The sequence below is a fragment of the Coturnix japonica genome, chromosome 3 (assembly GCF_054131305.1).
Source record: "Coturnix japonica strain WE chromosome 3, WE-NBRP24, whole genome shotgun sequence".
Classification (NCBI taxonomy): Eukaryota; Metazoa; Chordata; class Aves; order Galliformes; family Phasianidae; genus Coturnix; species Coturnix japonica.
The window spans coordinates 26,603,513-26,619,660 of record NC_140665.1 but is presented as its reverse complement, the minus strand read 5'-3'; the positions used below and the strand labels follow the sequence as shown (position 1 = coordinate 26,619,660).

At 42.7% G+C, this 16,148-nt stretch overlaps 1 protein-coding gene across 1 annotated transcript in view; it reads right to left on the bottom strand.

The window, feature by feature from the left end:
* The window catches only part of EPAS1 (endothelial PAS domain protein 1), a 75,140-nt gene extending 63,611 nt beyond the window's left edge, over positions 1-11,529 (bottom strand). The window contains exon 1 of the mRNA XM_015857487.3: positions 11,258-11,529. Within this exon, the coding sequence (XP_015712973.2) occupies positions 11,258-11,283 (26 nt within the window). The 5' untranslated portion in view covers positions 11,284-11,529. The remainder of the gene's footprint in view (positions 1-11,257) is intronic.
* Positions 11,530-16,148: the final 4,619 nt, after the last annotated feature.

Below are 16,148 nucleotides of genomic sequence, written 5' to 3'. Positions count from 1 at the left end.
GAAATAGAAAGCTCTCACTTCAGTAAGTTTACAGACTAAATAAATCAGGGAGGAAGAAAGGATACAATACCACACCAGTTTTCCAGACTGGGGAACAAGGACTGATGACAGAAATCAGCCACCCTGGCTGGGCTACACTACCCACTATCCACTGGCCAATCCAGTTGGGCAACAGGGCCTTCAGAGAGAGTATGGTGGAGAAAGGTAAGATCACAAACTGCAGAGGTGACATTCACTTTCTCACAGCAACCTCATGCAACAATCAGTTCTGAGTGTGAAGAAGCAGATTTGGAGATGGAATTAAAAAAAACAAAAACATTTTATTCAGCTTAGCTGTGCATTATGTTGTGCTTTGGCCCAGGTTCCCCGTTCCACAGAGGCTTTGTTCAGGCCAGTCGTGTGGTTAACAAACAAAAGTAGGGTTGAGGGGGTTGTTTTTTCTTAAGCGCAAAATAATGGGCATTTCGAAACACCAGCATTAAGTTTCCCTCAAGTTACCTGCACTTGCTTCTATTCCACTTTCAGGTCAGCACATGCCTAAGAGAATAGGATAGTCCCTCTTGTGAATCAGTGGGAAGGCAAACACAGCTTTGCTGTTATGTAAAAGCCAGTAGCAGTGTTAAGACAATTTAAGGAAAGGATATACTCATAAAAATGTCCCTCTGATTAGTAATGGCAGTAATACATCCTTCAAATCATTTACAGGAGGAAAAGAAAAGTAGAACTGAAGTTATTAAGTGTAACTGATAACCTTACACCTTTAGCACATAAACAGCCCGCCCTCAGCTGGATCAAACAACCAGAAAGACGTTCCATCAGTCAAACAAATATCCCTCCAAATCACTCATGCACAAGTGCAGTAGTTAGCTGCTGAACACATAGGGTAGGAAAGCAAAGGAGGAACTAGCTTCCTCCTCTGCAACTGAAATTCTCTTATCTTGCTGGCAAAAGTTGGCTAACTCCATCACTCCATGTTCCCCAAAGTATCCACTCTGAAAGGACAGTGGGAAAAGAGTAATGCCAGTCAGCATGAGGAGACAGTAAAGTAGTAAATCCCAAACCTAGGGTCCCTTGTGAGGTTTCCTTCGTGACAGAGATTCTCTTTAAGAAAGGATGGGAAAAATCACAGCCAGCCAGAACTAGCAGTGCTCCCTTCTTGGATTGCTCCCAATAGAGCCATTCAATGTGAGAATTTCTTCTTGCATTTGTGTCTACAATCATGGTCCAAATGTCATTAAAAAAAGTCTTCGTTCTCGGCAAAATTCATACTGGCTTCAAAGTCAGTGCTCTCCATAATTATGCGAGCCCGATAATACTTTCACTGACATCCCTCAACAAGTATCTTATTTTATCACAGAGGCGTTTGAAAATCTAAGCAGGATCAACAAGGCACAGTATCAGAAGACATCCTGGTATTTGCAACAAATTTGAGATACAAAGTCCGTAACAGTTTGGTACATTCATAGCGACATTCCACATTTAAATATGTAAAAACTCAGACAGGGTTTTTTTCCTAGTGTTTGTTAACACCACACAGACCTTTGAAGTACTGTGACAACAAGCAGCCTGTAGCACCAAGAATTTACTCACAGAGAGGGTAATACAATGGTGAATAGACAGGGCTAAAGGACCAACAACAGCTGCTACAATGTCCGAAGAACAATGGCTGAATGGGGCTGCTTTGTAGTTTATCATACAAATGCAAGTGCGAAGACAACAGCAATACCAAGAGTTTAAGTACCATTTTATAGCATTAAAGACTTTAGATGTGCTAATGATCGAAACAAAATACAAGGAATGTTCCCTAAGCATATTTCCACCACCTTTAGGAAAAAGTCCTTCGGAACCTGACTGCCTACTGAAAACACACGCTCAAGAGCTGCGGTGGATGTCACCTACTAGGATCAGTGCATTTCAAGATACTGTTGCATCTGTTACTGAAAGCAACAGCTTTCATGGGAAAGACAAACATTTCTATCTCTCGACATACATAGGCAGGTTCTCAAGAGCATGACTCTAAAATTATCAGTCCTTTGACAAAAACCGAGTTAGAAATTCAGCAACGTGGGTTTTTTTTTTCCCCCCATCTCTTCCATATTTTGACTTTCCCATTTGTAACATCAAGAACTGCTGATGTAGGGTGGAGTGTGGGAGTTTGCCTTTACTGCTGTGTTTTCCCCCATACTACTGTTTTTCAAAAGCTGTTCCCATAACAAAAGCTACAGAAGATATTTGTCATCTACAAGTCACTCTTCCTGCTTAAACCAAAGACAGCAGAATATTTTCATTGCACACAGTATCTTGTTTGAGCAATTACCAGTTTTGATGGACTGGGCTTGCTCTGAGTGTAAAGCCCCAGGTGACAAAGGCTCCTCGAGTAGCCTAGAAGGGACTTTTTAGTATTTTGGTATAGCAGACAGACTTAAAACTAATCTTCCTGAAAGGAAGGCAGGAACTTGATTCGGGTCAAGCCACCAAAACAAATTCATACACGTCTACCATGGCTTTCAGTAGAAAAATAAACAAATAAAATCTTAAAAACAAAGAACTGAAGAAATCAATCAAATAAATACCAGCAAAATATCTTTCATTATAAGAAGGATGAACAATACCTAAGTCTCATTCAGACTAAATTTAAATAGACCAGTTTGGGATGATCAACATAGTGCAACATGGAAATTCAGTTTGCTTAAAAGTTAAAGTGAAGTGAAAGGTAAAATGTTTCAGCACACTACAGATGCTTTGACAATTTCTCAATCCCATCTCTTTACTTTAGTCTAATATGAGCTCTCATTTCCTCCTTGGGTAGTTATTTACCAAGAAAATATTTTACAGCAAACTTGAGTCTTAAAAAAGTGCACAGCTCCACCAAGTATAACTACAGCTTTTCTAGTTTTTAGTAACTCATTCCTAGAAACTTTCATGTTGTATTTTGCCTTCATTTCCCCAACTCTGACTAATGCATTTTGATATACTATAATGCAAATAACAAACATTTACAGTAGATTAAGTTCATGTTTCACCTGTTTCAAATATTTTCTAAATGATCCTGGTAATCTTATTGCGCATATATCTCCAGACTGCTTGTTATCAAGTGTTGAACGTTACACCCACATGATTCATCCATACAGAGAGCTGCTCAGTTTTAAAATAGAAAATTAAAGGAAAAAAAAAACCAACAACCAAAACCAAACACGCACCTCCCCATACTCTATTTTTAGCTTCTTGTTAAATAATACATTTTACCCAAAACAAACAAATAAACAAAAGAAAAAATAATAAAGAGAAGGTCAGCCTGCACATACTCTAATTTTACAATGTTGTAAAATTTTGTCAAAATACTTGATCACATGGCATTGATTCACATCCAGATGTAAGGGTTGCTGCTCTGCTTTTTGAGCTTTCTATCCTGTTGGAGACGCAGGGAAGTGGAAGAGAGCAACAGGGACAAAACAATCTTTAAAGGAAAAAAGAAAAAAAGCACTGAGGCAGACAGTAGAAGGCACTCTGGCACATAGCACTATTGGCTTTTCTGTAGAAGCAGCAGTAGGGTAACCCAATGGAGCAGTTCAGTAGCAGACAAGATAAATTAGATACCAATGGAGTTCATCCTGTACCCCAAGACTGATACAAAACCAGAGCTGGATGTGTGACAGCTGAGCCTTCCCCCCTGCTACTGCCCTTCCTTCCCCCTTCCCCCCCCCCCCCCCACCATATTGTGGCCCTTCATTCCTGGGAGTGGGAGGACCCTTTCCAAGATCAACAAGACATCCTAGGTGAGTCATGGACATGCAAAGTGGGAGGTCAAGAACATCTATTTCATAGGGTCTGAATCATAGAATCATAGATGTGTGATGGCCAACAGAGCAGCCTCCTTCAGCAAGGAAGAGCTAGAGTTATGCTAACACAAAGGTGGCAGTAAAAATTATTTTCTGAATCCAAAGAAATTTAAGCCTAGATCAATAAGAAATAGCATCTTCTTCCCATCATGCATTTGAAAGTGTTCTTTATCTTGCAGATCTGAAGTGCAGATGCAAATACTTGTCTGGAAGTCATCACTCTTAAAATCACCTTTGTTCCACCACAACTGTAAAATAAGCACTGCTTTCATAGAGAAACATTGGGTGACCTAACCTACACTACTGCTAGCTGGAACAACAAAAAAAGCTGAGAAGACACTTCAGTTCCTGTGAGTTATCATAAGATCTTGGTGGGGCACCAACCCTTCTGCTTACTGACAATATAGTAAGAAAACAAACAAACAGGAATATCCCATCTATATAGCTCATAAACCATCACAGCTGGGTTGTGTCTACTTTGCAGCCTTCATGTATACTGGCCAGGTTTGAAATTCGTGTGGGTCACCACTGAGATTGAGGGATGGATCTCAAGATTTGGGGGGAGGTGTAGACAAGATACATTTATAGACATGCATTTACTTCTCCTGCAACTTGTTTGAAACACCAATAAATCATTGGAATCATTATGAAATAGTCATTTTGGTTCTACAGAGATACGATAAGCACTTGACATTTAGAATAGGTGCTACTTAATGTTTATTTGCTTGAAAGCAGATCACTACACAACATATACACCACAGGATGAAGAAACTAGAGGGGCACGTTTCAACATAATGGTTTCAGGAATGAAAGAGAAAAATGCTACAGATCTCTACTACCCTGTTTTGGTTCCACTCGGAAGATAAATAAGATAACAAATAAGAAAGTCTTTTTCTTCTGCATAGATGTACAGAGCTTATTCACAAAGCTGGAAAATAAGCTGGTATTAATCGCACACCCACAGGCTAACATAAAGCATTTCTGAGTTTTCTGAATTTTTCAGACAATCTTTTTGGAGGCAACACCCTAAACATTCTAATCAAAGAAAACTGCTGATTCCACATATTCGTGCACAGAGGAGGGGTCAAGACCGGGGCACCTCTCTGACTGAAAAACAGGCATAAAAATTCAACTAAAGCAACTTTGCTTCTTGCCTGGCAAAACATTTGGTGAGTTTCTATAGAATAGAATGTTGAATGTTTGCTGTGTCATGTAATGCAGTGGACAGGGAAGCAAAATGGATGTTTTAACCTACCCTAAAGTCCACATAATAACAGTCAAGTGAATTAAATTACAAATCTAACTGCTCTAAGACCTAAATATGTGCATTTAATCAAAATATATTACGGTAGGTTTAGTTTCAGCTACATTTTCTAGGGCTAAATAAAGTCACAAAGAAAAGAACCAAAATCACAATTAGATTTGAGCTCAAGAAGTAAAAAGCATAATTAAATGAGAGTTACTTTGGAACATCACTTATTTATCAGCCAATTGGTTTACTTTGCTTCATTAAACTACTTTTTAAAGGCACAGTAAAATGCAGTTTCCTATTTTACTTACTGAAAAGAGTCCCTGTGAAAAGTAGCCATGTAAATTCAAGGAGGCAGTTATTTGCTGCTATATAAGCAGTCAAGATTTAACACTGAGCAGATAACTATTATATTTCCATTCAAGCAAATGGAGCACAAGACTGACAAATGAGAATTAAAAGTACCAGCTGCACAATAACCATACTTACTTCTGTCTAATTTAAGAGAAAGATTCCATCTACACTGTGGCAGGTACCACAAGTAAAATTATTTATAACTGCAAAGATGACACTACATACAAGACACTATGCATATTGGTGTCATTAACAGAAAAGCATCACTGGATTTCACAATTAGCTTCAGAGAAATAAAACCATTCCATATATTCAAATTATTTTAAAATTCAACCCCTTCATCATTAATTTGCTTATTCTAATGCTTTTTCCAATTGAAACTAAAGTGCATGTTTCTGTACCATTGCTCAAGTGGTGTAACAGATTTAACTTAATACACCTCAATAGAGTTCTTAGCTCTTCACACAGAATGTTAACTTTGTACTACACAGAAAGCTTAACCAGTGCTTTTGGAAAAGGTACACTGAAATTTGACACAGTGTCAAAATGTCTCTCACATCACTGAACCTCTTGATGGAGGTCAAGGGAGCAAATCCCACCCCACCATAAGAGCACAGCAAGTCAGAGACAGCTTCATGAGACTGAATGTGTTCAAGCCTACGGGTCCTGAAGGAACTGGATGATGTGGTTGCCAAGCCACTCTCCATCATATCTAAAAAGTCACAAATGAGAGGCGAAGTCAACAGTGACTGAAATAGGAGAGGAGAAGGTGATCTGAGAGCCAGCAGCTTCACCAAGGGCAAATCATGCCTGACCAGTCTGGCAGCCTTCTATAATAGAGTAACGGCATCAGTAGACAAAGCAAGGGCAACTGATATTATCTACCTGGACTGTGTCATGGTCCTGCACCACATCCTCATCTCTAAATTAGAAATATATGGATTTGACCCTAATGCATTCCACGATTCTATGATTATTGCTTATACTAAAGCATCATCTATGCAAACCAGTTTTTTTTTGTTTGTTTTTTGTTTTCCCTAGATAACAAGCATTCCAGGTTCTGTTGCCACCACTGGCTGTCAAGACTAATTCCATGATAGCAAACAGTTCTTAGAATGCAGAACCATCAAGAAAAATATTCACAGAACTCTTGCAGATGTGACAGTCAACTTCTGGAGAATGTGATTTTACACTTGCCTGCAGATAGATCAAGTTTTTTATAGCAGTTAAATAATTTAAACTTTCTATCCCCACTACACCAAGCAGCATATGTATAGCATATCTTACATATGACCCAGAAACAAAAGTACTGAAGAGTTTTATGAGTTTTACGTCATGTTAAGATACACTACAGAAAGGCAGAAAGATCAATTTTTAATACCTCTTGATGAAACTCCTAAACCAGCAGCATAATCTTCAAATTTCTATTAGCAAATTACACTAATATGCAATATATTCCCCAAGGTCCAAATAGGGTAAACACTACAGAAAATAACCAACAACAGGAGGTGAAACTAACCTATTGTCAAGATACTTGCTACACACATGGAAAACCATCCAGTTGCATCAGTGCAAAGTACAAATCCTGAGGAGTCCAGATATCTTTTGGAGGGCTGCACACACCAGGAAGCATTCACACTGCACACCATGCTCACTGTGAATGCCACCTCATTAAGCTCAAACACTTCAGCTCTGTGGATGGAAGCTCCAGGAGCTGGGCAGCTGAAACTGAGCTTTCCAAGCTGACCAGGAAGCCAAATCAGAGTTCAGCACAACCTGTTACAGGCTGTTGTGGGAAGAAGCAAATGTGGACACTGCAGCCTGGCGTTCCTCATTCAGCCCTTGGGCTGCTCTCTGGTAGAAAAACATCTGTAGAAATACAGCAAGGGTGGTGAATGCAGAAACCAGAAGGACCAAAATCAAATGTCACACTTAAGACTTCTCAAAGCAGTGGCAATGTCATTGCCAATAAGGCTTTATTACTTTTCAGTATAAACCTCTTCTTGGGAATTTATAATTGCCATAGCAAACCTAAAGCAATAGGCACCAGCTCAGGTGTCTATTACTCACCACTTAACCTCCTTCCAAAGGGAACTAAAACATTGATTTGTTTTGAATTAGAATGAGAAAAGGAAATTGCTGGATCCCTCCAGCTGGTAACTGGGCTATAGACAGAATACACAAGCTGCAAACAGCTCCAGCTTCCTAAGTTATTCTACAATGCAGAACAACACCACAATGTATAGAAGCGATGTGGATCAGAAGTCAGTATTTGTTGGCCCCACTCCAACACAGCAGCATAAGCCCAGTCACTCCACAGCTGAATTGGCCACAGTCATTCAAGATGACCTGTACAAGTCAAAGTGCTTGCCTTTTTGTGCTGAGGCATAAATCCAGACATCATATTGTTAACATCCAACAGATTGCTCATCGGAAACTTAGGAGATTACATCACCTTTTGATAAATTCAGTAAGAGAAGCTGTAGGGCAAAGGTTAGCATAGAAGTAATTGGGAGTAAATTAAATGTAAGGGCTATGCATAGGGAAATGCTGAGTAATAACAAAATATGACGTTTTTTTCTTTACACAGTTGAGTAATCTCTGCAATAGTCTACTAAGAAATGAGCTCAAAGCTCCATCTTGAAGTAAATACAGCGAGGTTTACAAGAATATAAGGAAGAATACATACTGGCAAGTAGATGATCTAATCCATCGTCATCACAGCATAACAGATAAACAAGAGGCAGTATATCTGACAATCCTGACCGACCTTAAAATAGAAAGCATACTGGGTGCTATAAAACTGAGACAGTACATTTCCTGAAAACTGCAGTTTAACGCCTTGGCCCATCCAAACTTTTGCATTTCCTGGCATCCAAATTCATCCACTAAAAGCAAGCAGCTACCTGAGCTCTGGAGCGCAGGGTGTCAGGGCCATTTCCTCATCCTTGGGAGGAACAGCCAAGAGTGATTTCAGCTTGGCAGAATCACTTTCTTGAAGTAAAGGTAAGTGGAAACTGAGGCACAAGCTGTCTGTCAGAGGGCCTCAATATCTAATAAAGCCAAATGTGAAAGAGGAACTGAAAATAACCACTTATTTAGCCGATGATGGGAGCAATCTCATTTGTCACTCACTGGACATGAAGAAGTTAAACAGTTTTACACAAACTTACATCCTTCGGGTCACAATACAGACTGCTTTTGAGCTTCAGGTCCAAAATGGTAATTTGTTATTATGTGGGAACCCCTAACACAGAATCTCCATAAGCTGCAAAATTGGTTTATTTCTCATACTACTAGAAAAATCTAAAAAGCCCCAGACAATACAGTTGCAAAGTCCAAACCAAATTATGTATTCTACTCAGTGGTACCAGATCAGTCCTGGTCTCAGACTCTTCTCAAACATATACTGCTGTCTGTCCAGAACAGTCCATTTAACAAACCATCTAATCCTAACAAAATAATAATGTCCCTCATATTAAATTTACAGGAACAAATGAATAGCGAATAATTTAAAAATATCCCAAGATATTCTTAAAAACTGTTCCGATTAAATTGAGACTTATTTACTACTTGTCACCGTGCTACAAAATATTCATAGGTACAGGTTTGTTTGTTTTTTCCCTCCCCACCTTTGATTGTTTAATCAAATTGATTTTCTAGCTTCACCAATTTCCTATATTCTGTATTTAAGACAGCATAGATAATGAACTTTTTGTTAAGTTAAAAACAATAATCGCATTAATCTCAACTAGTTTTAAACGTAAGAAATGACACAATATCGTTAAATGTGCTCGTTCCAGCGAAAGCAACTGCTCTTTCTCATTGACAGACAAAGCTCCAAATGAGAGCCTGAGGATGCTCTTCAACTTAAATGGCCCATTAAAAGAATCTAAGATTATCTTCCACAGAGCATCTGTTTAACAGTAAGAGAACTGCTCTTCTAAACATATGCGCCAGAGTTGCCTGCAAATCCGGTAAACCAGATTACCACCACCACCTTTTTTCCCTGAAATCGATTTATAAGTGCCATTAGCCAGTCAGGTTAGAGTTTCCAGCTGTATATCTAGATAGAAATTGAGAGAATAACACAACAACTGTTGAACTCAAGGCAATAAATCTATTCCACCATAGTAAAAAAAAATAAGAAAATATGTCTCTTGCTTCAACATGCTACAGAGTGCGGTTTTTCCTACAGGCTGAGGTACGTATTCGGACAGACAGAGAGACACAAGCACGGTATCTTAAATCACTCATGTGATACGCTCGCCGTTCTTTCACAAACACCAATTTACACAACAATCCCACGAGCCAGATAACAACTGTTAGCCTACTTCGGAGAGAGACAGAAAGCTGTCACTGGAATGTCACAATATTTACGGAAAATCGAGGACAGGGCAGAGATTAGCAATCAAACACTCGGTTTCTGGTTCCGTGAACTTTCTACGTTGTACCATAAAAGCACTTCTCCAGAGCACTTCAGCGTACTGCGCTGCAACCTCAGGTACCACTCACCCCCCGACTGTGTTTGAATGCTAAACCCAAAGAGATTATGAGTTTCTCATGAAAAGAGGCAATGCAAAGAAGGCAGGGAGTGTGCGGATTGAGAATACACTGCTGCTTCATTCTTCTAACTCCTACAAACTCCTATAAGTTTTTGTAAGCACACCTTACAGTACTGCCATTGTTTGCTCTCTCTGACAAAAGAGGACACGCAGTGCACCCACGTCTTATGCTCTGCACAGAGCCCAGAACAAACTACACTGAAGGTAATTCGCTAATTGTAAACCATTCGAGTTTGAGAAACGGAGACAGGCTGCACGGGAAACATATGGGATGTACGACGATCACTCCCCTATTCCACGGTCACAGAGTGACTCAATAAAAAGGCAGCCTTTCTACAGACCCAAACCAGCGTTTAGTGCATCATCAGCTGGAAGGCACACATGACAAATAGCGAGATAAAATTCTTACTTGGCAAATCACATCTTTTATGAACACGATCTATAGCCAGAACAGAAGTGCAACCTGAGCCAATAATAGAAGCAGCCTTGTGACTGCCTGCTGTAGAAAACAGGCTGAATAAACACCCTGTCTGAGGTTTCGGGGACCTTTATTCCCTCGCTTAGTGCTCACCCTTATAAACTGGCAATCGTGCTGAGCCTCAAGAATCAGCGGGGAAAACACTTTGAAGCGACTACATATGCGTGTTAAATTGCTGTTACTTCTTCATAGAATAGTTCACTGGGGCGAAAGGGAGACGGTCGGCCAGTCCCGGCCCCCGGCTCGCACTGAACGCTGCCTGCCGGGCTCACTACTCGCACCGCCGACCCTCTAGGAAACGTGTGGCACACGAGGAACTCCACGGAAGCTGCGGGTTCTTTCTGATCGAGTGCCCAGCACGAGGCGGCCGCGGGGATGTGCTGAATGAAGTTTATTAGGCTTAGCGCCACTTGCGCACATTCTCACGGTGCGCCAACCGCCTCTAGGCAAAAACGTACGAAGCGCATTTAGCTACAAAGATGCTTCCGTCCACTTGCACACTGAGAGGCCAAAACCGACGGCAAGCCAAAGCGCCTCCGCGACCGCGCTCCCAGGTGCACCTGCCCGGGAGCTCCCGCAACACGGACACGGGCACAGCGCCTTCGCTCCGGGCGGCCGGGCCGGGCCGGGCCCCTTCTCGCTGCTCCCGTCGGGACCGCCCGCGGGTGCTCAAACCCAGCCGGGCCGCCGCCTCCCGCCCGGTCCTCGCGGGGTTCAGCCGCGGCCCCGAGAGGAACGGAGCGGCCCGAGCACCTCGCCCGCAGCTCCTCACCTCTTCTTCTCCTTGTCAGCTGTCATCGCGTCGGCTGTCGGCTCCTGCGCCGCCTCTCGGGCCGGGGCGGGCTCAGCACCTGCACGCGGGACGCGAGACTCCGCGGGCGGCCGGTCGGGGTCGGCTGGGGTCGGCGTGGCCGGCTGTGCCGGGTCGCCCCCGAGGCGGGCGTACAGTCTCAGGACACTGCCGAGGATTGTACGGCCCGCCCGGGGGAGGCAGCGGCGGCGACACGGCAGACGGCAGCGGCTCGGCGGCGGGCTGTGCTGCTCGGCGCCGCCCGCAGTAAGTTCTCACTTTAAACCTTGGGCCGCCGCCGGCCGCGAAGACAGGGCCGGCCCCTCCGCTCCGGCCCCGGCCCGGCCCCGCCGCCGCCGCTGCGCCCGCCAATGGGGGCCGCCAACGCCGCACCCGGCCTCCCCGCCCCCAGCCCCGGCACCCGCCCGGCCGCGGGGCAGCCGAGCTCCCGGCTCCGGGATGCCTTGCGCACCTTCCTTCCCCCGCCGCTTCTTTTCTTTTTACAACTTCTTTCTTTTCCGTAATAAGTCGGCTGGAGCCCTCTACCTCCCCGCGTGTCCCTCCGACGGGGGTGGGGAGGGGGAAGTGCGGTCACACCTGCCCCGCCTAGGCTGAGAGTGCCGGGGACGACCCCGATCCCTGCGTGGGAAAAGTGTGCGTGTTTAGCAAACATCAAAAATAATACTAATAAAAGAAAGGAAAACGAGCAAGCAACACGCACGGCTGGCACCCGTATGCACTGAGCTGCTAGCTCGGGCAGTGCGCATTACGACTGTCCCGGCGTGCGGGAGCAGCGGCTGGGTCGGAGGGCTGCCCTGGGACCGGGCTGCCTGCCCCCGGCTCGTTTGACAGAGCTGTTTTCTACATCATGCTGCCTTCTTGCTATTTCAGCTTTAAAACTCTCCGCTGCTGAAACACAACGAGGTGCAGGCTGTAGCGAGCAGTGGTACAACTCAGCTCATCCCAGCACCTGCTACAACGTGCTGCAGCATCAGTACAAAAACCTGAGGGCTCTCTTACTTATTTACACTAAAGCAAATAATCTTGCTGGACAAGGGGTGATGAAGATTTTTCTGAGATTATCTTTCATCACCATACAGAGTGCAGTCTTATCCTCATGTTTTCTAATGCGTGCCTTACATTCTTCCATCTCAAACCCAAACATACACCTTTGCATGAAGCTGTGCCAGGTTTCTCCTGCTTCTGGAAAATGGCAGACTGCAAGCCGAGTGAGCCCAACTAGATACTGTCCTCGGTCATTCAAATGAGAGAGATTTCCCTATGCCGTGTCCTAGGCCGTTTTGTTTACAATGGGTCAGAGGTTTGTTCTCTTTTATACCATATGGATGTTTAAAGAAATGTATTTGGGTTTGAATTTGCATATTCTGCTCTTGGCTCTGAATAGGGCTACACATGCTTACACAGCAACAGCTTAATTACGTGGTAACAGGTTTGGTTTTTGTTTTTGTTTTCTTGTTATACAACAGAGCCTAAACAAAAGAAACCCACAAATATTTAAAACCTAAATAAACTTAGTTAAACGGAATTTGTGTATGCAGGACTAAATGTAGCCTTCTGGGAATAAAAGAATGCAACAGGATCAAAGAACCAAGTCACTCATTTCCTACATTAAATAGACCTCTTCGTCCTGCATTGATCTCTGCTGATGTCAATGCTCCTCGCTGCATCTTAGACTACTTCACATGGATAAACAACTTGCCTTCAAAAATCAGACAAGACAAGCTTTTCAATTGGCTAACTCCAAACCACGCAGTAAATTTCAAGTATTTCAGGTCTATCCCATTGGCCCAGCTCCTGTGGGCTCTGTCTGTGTGGATATAGCACAGCTGAGCAGCAGCCTCAGCCTCTTGCTCTCTTACTAGCGAGGCCTGGAAGTGCTTTCCCAGTTGCAGCATCACATCCAAGATATTCTCCAAACCCCAGCCTGCCCTTCTCTGTGGGGACACTAGTGGTTACAAGGCAGGGCAGAGCCCAGCACAACCAGAATCTGTCTGCTGCGTCACTAAGGCAAAGCAAGCAAGCCTGAGAGATTCTCACAGCTCCATTACAACTTCAGTTCCTAAAGCTGCCTATACTGTTATTTCTGGCAATCGAGCTCCCCATCTTGACCACAAGGAAAACAAATGTCCTGCCCTCTGGAGCCTGAGCTGTGAATTCCCTCCCTTTCCCATGACTACTCAGAGAGGGAGATTTTTAATAGCATCGTTACTCTGTTTGATGCATTCTGAGACAATCAGGCACCTAGAGAGAGGAAGAAAGCTTTCTCTTTGCTGGAGAACAGTAGAGAAAATCATTTTATTCTAGCTGCACCTCATTACTGTTTTAATCTCCTTTACTGTCAACCAATACTTATTAACAATGTTTTCCATCACAAGGTAGACTTTCCCTGTTCTTAGACGCTTACAGGTTTCAAGGGAAGCCACGCTGTGAATGCATTTACTCTAGAGATGCAATATATAATCTACAGGAGATGACAACTGCCAGGAAAGCCGAGAGAAACCTCAGACAGTTCTGGTTCAAGACAGTAAACACAGCTTGCCTTCTCAATTACTGTCATCCACTTACGGGTTCTGTTTCATACTCCTATATTATTCCTTACATTTTATATCCCATACTCGCCACATTTTAGAGCTAACTTGTAAAAGGTAGACATCATTTGGAGGGAGGCTCGTGGAAGGAGGAAAGGTACTCAGGAAATTTCATGAGCTAACCTAAACAGCAGTTAGCTACTGTTAAACCTACCCTGTCAAGTTCTGCAGCAGAATCAACATAGCATCAACATAACAGGAATTCATCTAGATATGCTTCCTCACCCTTAGTGATCAGGTTAAAAATAAGTAGTTATGTTGTCCTCTCTGTTTTGGAAATTACAGGAGGTGACCCACATTGTTCCCTTGTGAATGCCCTAGAGATGCTATAGGAACAGTAAGTTCTTGCTTTCCCAAGAGCAATCTTAAGATGACAGGCACTGAAAACAACCTGTTATCATCTGCCAGCGCACCAGTGGTTTGTTCCCAAAGGGCCCCTCAAGTTAACAGGGGATCAGCTTATGTCAATCTCTCTTGGACTAGACTCTAGGGAGAACACAAATGGAAGACTTACAAAAAATAAAACCACAGACAAATTTCATGATTCACTCTCAGGTCAAACTGCAATAATTTAGAAAATCTGCATTTAGTAGGGACTGGGCCACTGGAGCTCAGCTCATCCCAAGGCAGGATGCTCTATCACCTGGACAAGAAGCCAGCAGGCTCCTGCGTGTTGCCCTTCATTCTGAAACATACCACTGATTTAAGACCACTTATGCTATATCATATATTCTCAGGCTATAGATACACATGCAATCAACCATCCAAATCAGCACACGTCCTGATTTGAATGTGCATAGTTATCAGCTGTGAAGGAACACCAATGCTTTGTGTTATGTATGCATGCTACTGGCACCTGTATTTACTGAAAGGTTATTGGTAAAACATAGCAGACAAGATTGTTCAGCAGTTAATGCTCCGGGGATACATGACTACTCCATCCCTTACAAGGAAGGTATTATGATTAAAATTAAAAGCAGCTTGAGAGGAGGAAGAGTTTCAGATTCATTAATAATCCCTGGTTATTCACTTTTTCTCCTTTTTCCCCCCCACTTGGCTCCTCAATACCACCAAAAAGCAGAATAACAAGATAATTGTTTATTATCACAGGCATCAACTTTTTATGAGAAATGGAAGGGGAGGGACTCCTGTAATTGCAACACAGTTGGTCCCTTGAGGAAAAGGGATGGGATTCTTCATTTATTCATACCAGAATAAGGTATGGCCTCAAAATATTTGTTACACATGTTAGCCAATGAGAAAGGTATCTGACTTTTGAAGAGGAAAAATGAGCAGCCCATACCTGCATCTCTGTGTAATTACACTTCTTGCAATCAGTAGCTGTGCCCCTTTTCTGCATGGTGGCACCAACCAATTCTCAGGCTAGGAAATAGGGGCACAATTTGCACACATGGAATTTGTGGGATTTCTTTGCCTTTTCTCTAGTTCTATAACAAGGAAAGAGAAATAAATAGAACAACCTACAGCTTATGACAGCTGTCACTCCTGTTTACCTGTGCTGAACACAACACATAGTCTACAGGCATTACTAGAACAGCTGGTTTCAAGTGTTGTTTTGAGGGAATACAAAAAGATGTATCATAGGGCTTCCAAATACTAAGTGCACACCTTTGATCAAGGCTCGCTGATAAGCTCAGGTATTTTGAGGCATTGATTACTTACAGACACATTCCAGACATTTCAGCCATCACACTCCCATAGAAAAATACATAACGGCCAAAATGTAGGAAATGCATCTGGAAGTTTTTAAAGGCTTAAAATTGCTTAGCTCATCTTTTAGCCTTTTTCAAAACGATGTACTGAGGATGCCTGTGGCCTATTCCAAGCAAAGGTCAGGAAACAAAGAAAGTGATATGTTGCAACAGGGACAGTTAAAGAAGAAAACTGATGATGAACGAGTGCTCAGAAATAATTCTGTCATGATACTGGAAACTGTCCTTTTGAATTTTTGGGAAAGCTCAACCAAAAAACCAATCCAGCTTTCTAAATGAAGGAGGCTTTTGTTTTGGGTTTTCCCCTGACATTCAATAGCTTATTACTTGAGAATACTGTGAAAATAGTGTGTTTCACAGTAACATTTTTTCACTTGCGTATCACAGTTATAATAAGGAGTAAAAGCTAAATACATTTTCTAAGGCTAAATGCATTTTGCATGCAAACAACACCAAGGTAGCCAGAACAGCCACTCCAAAGTTTACATGCAGCGGGCTTAATCTAGGAGCACAGTGCATTGCTGAATCTTT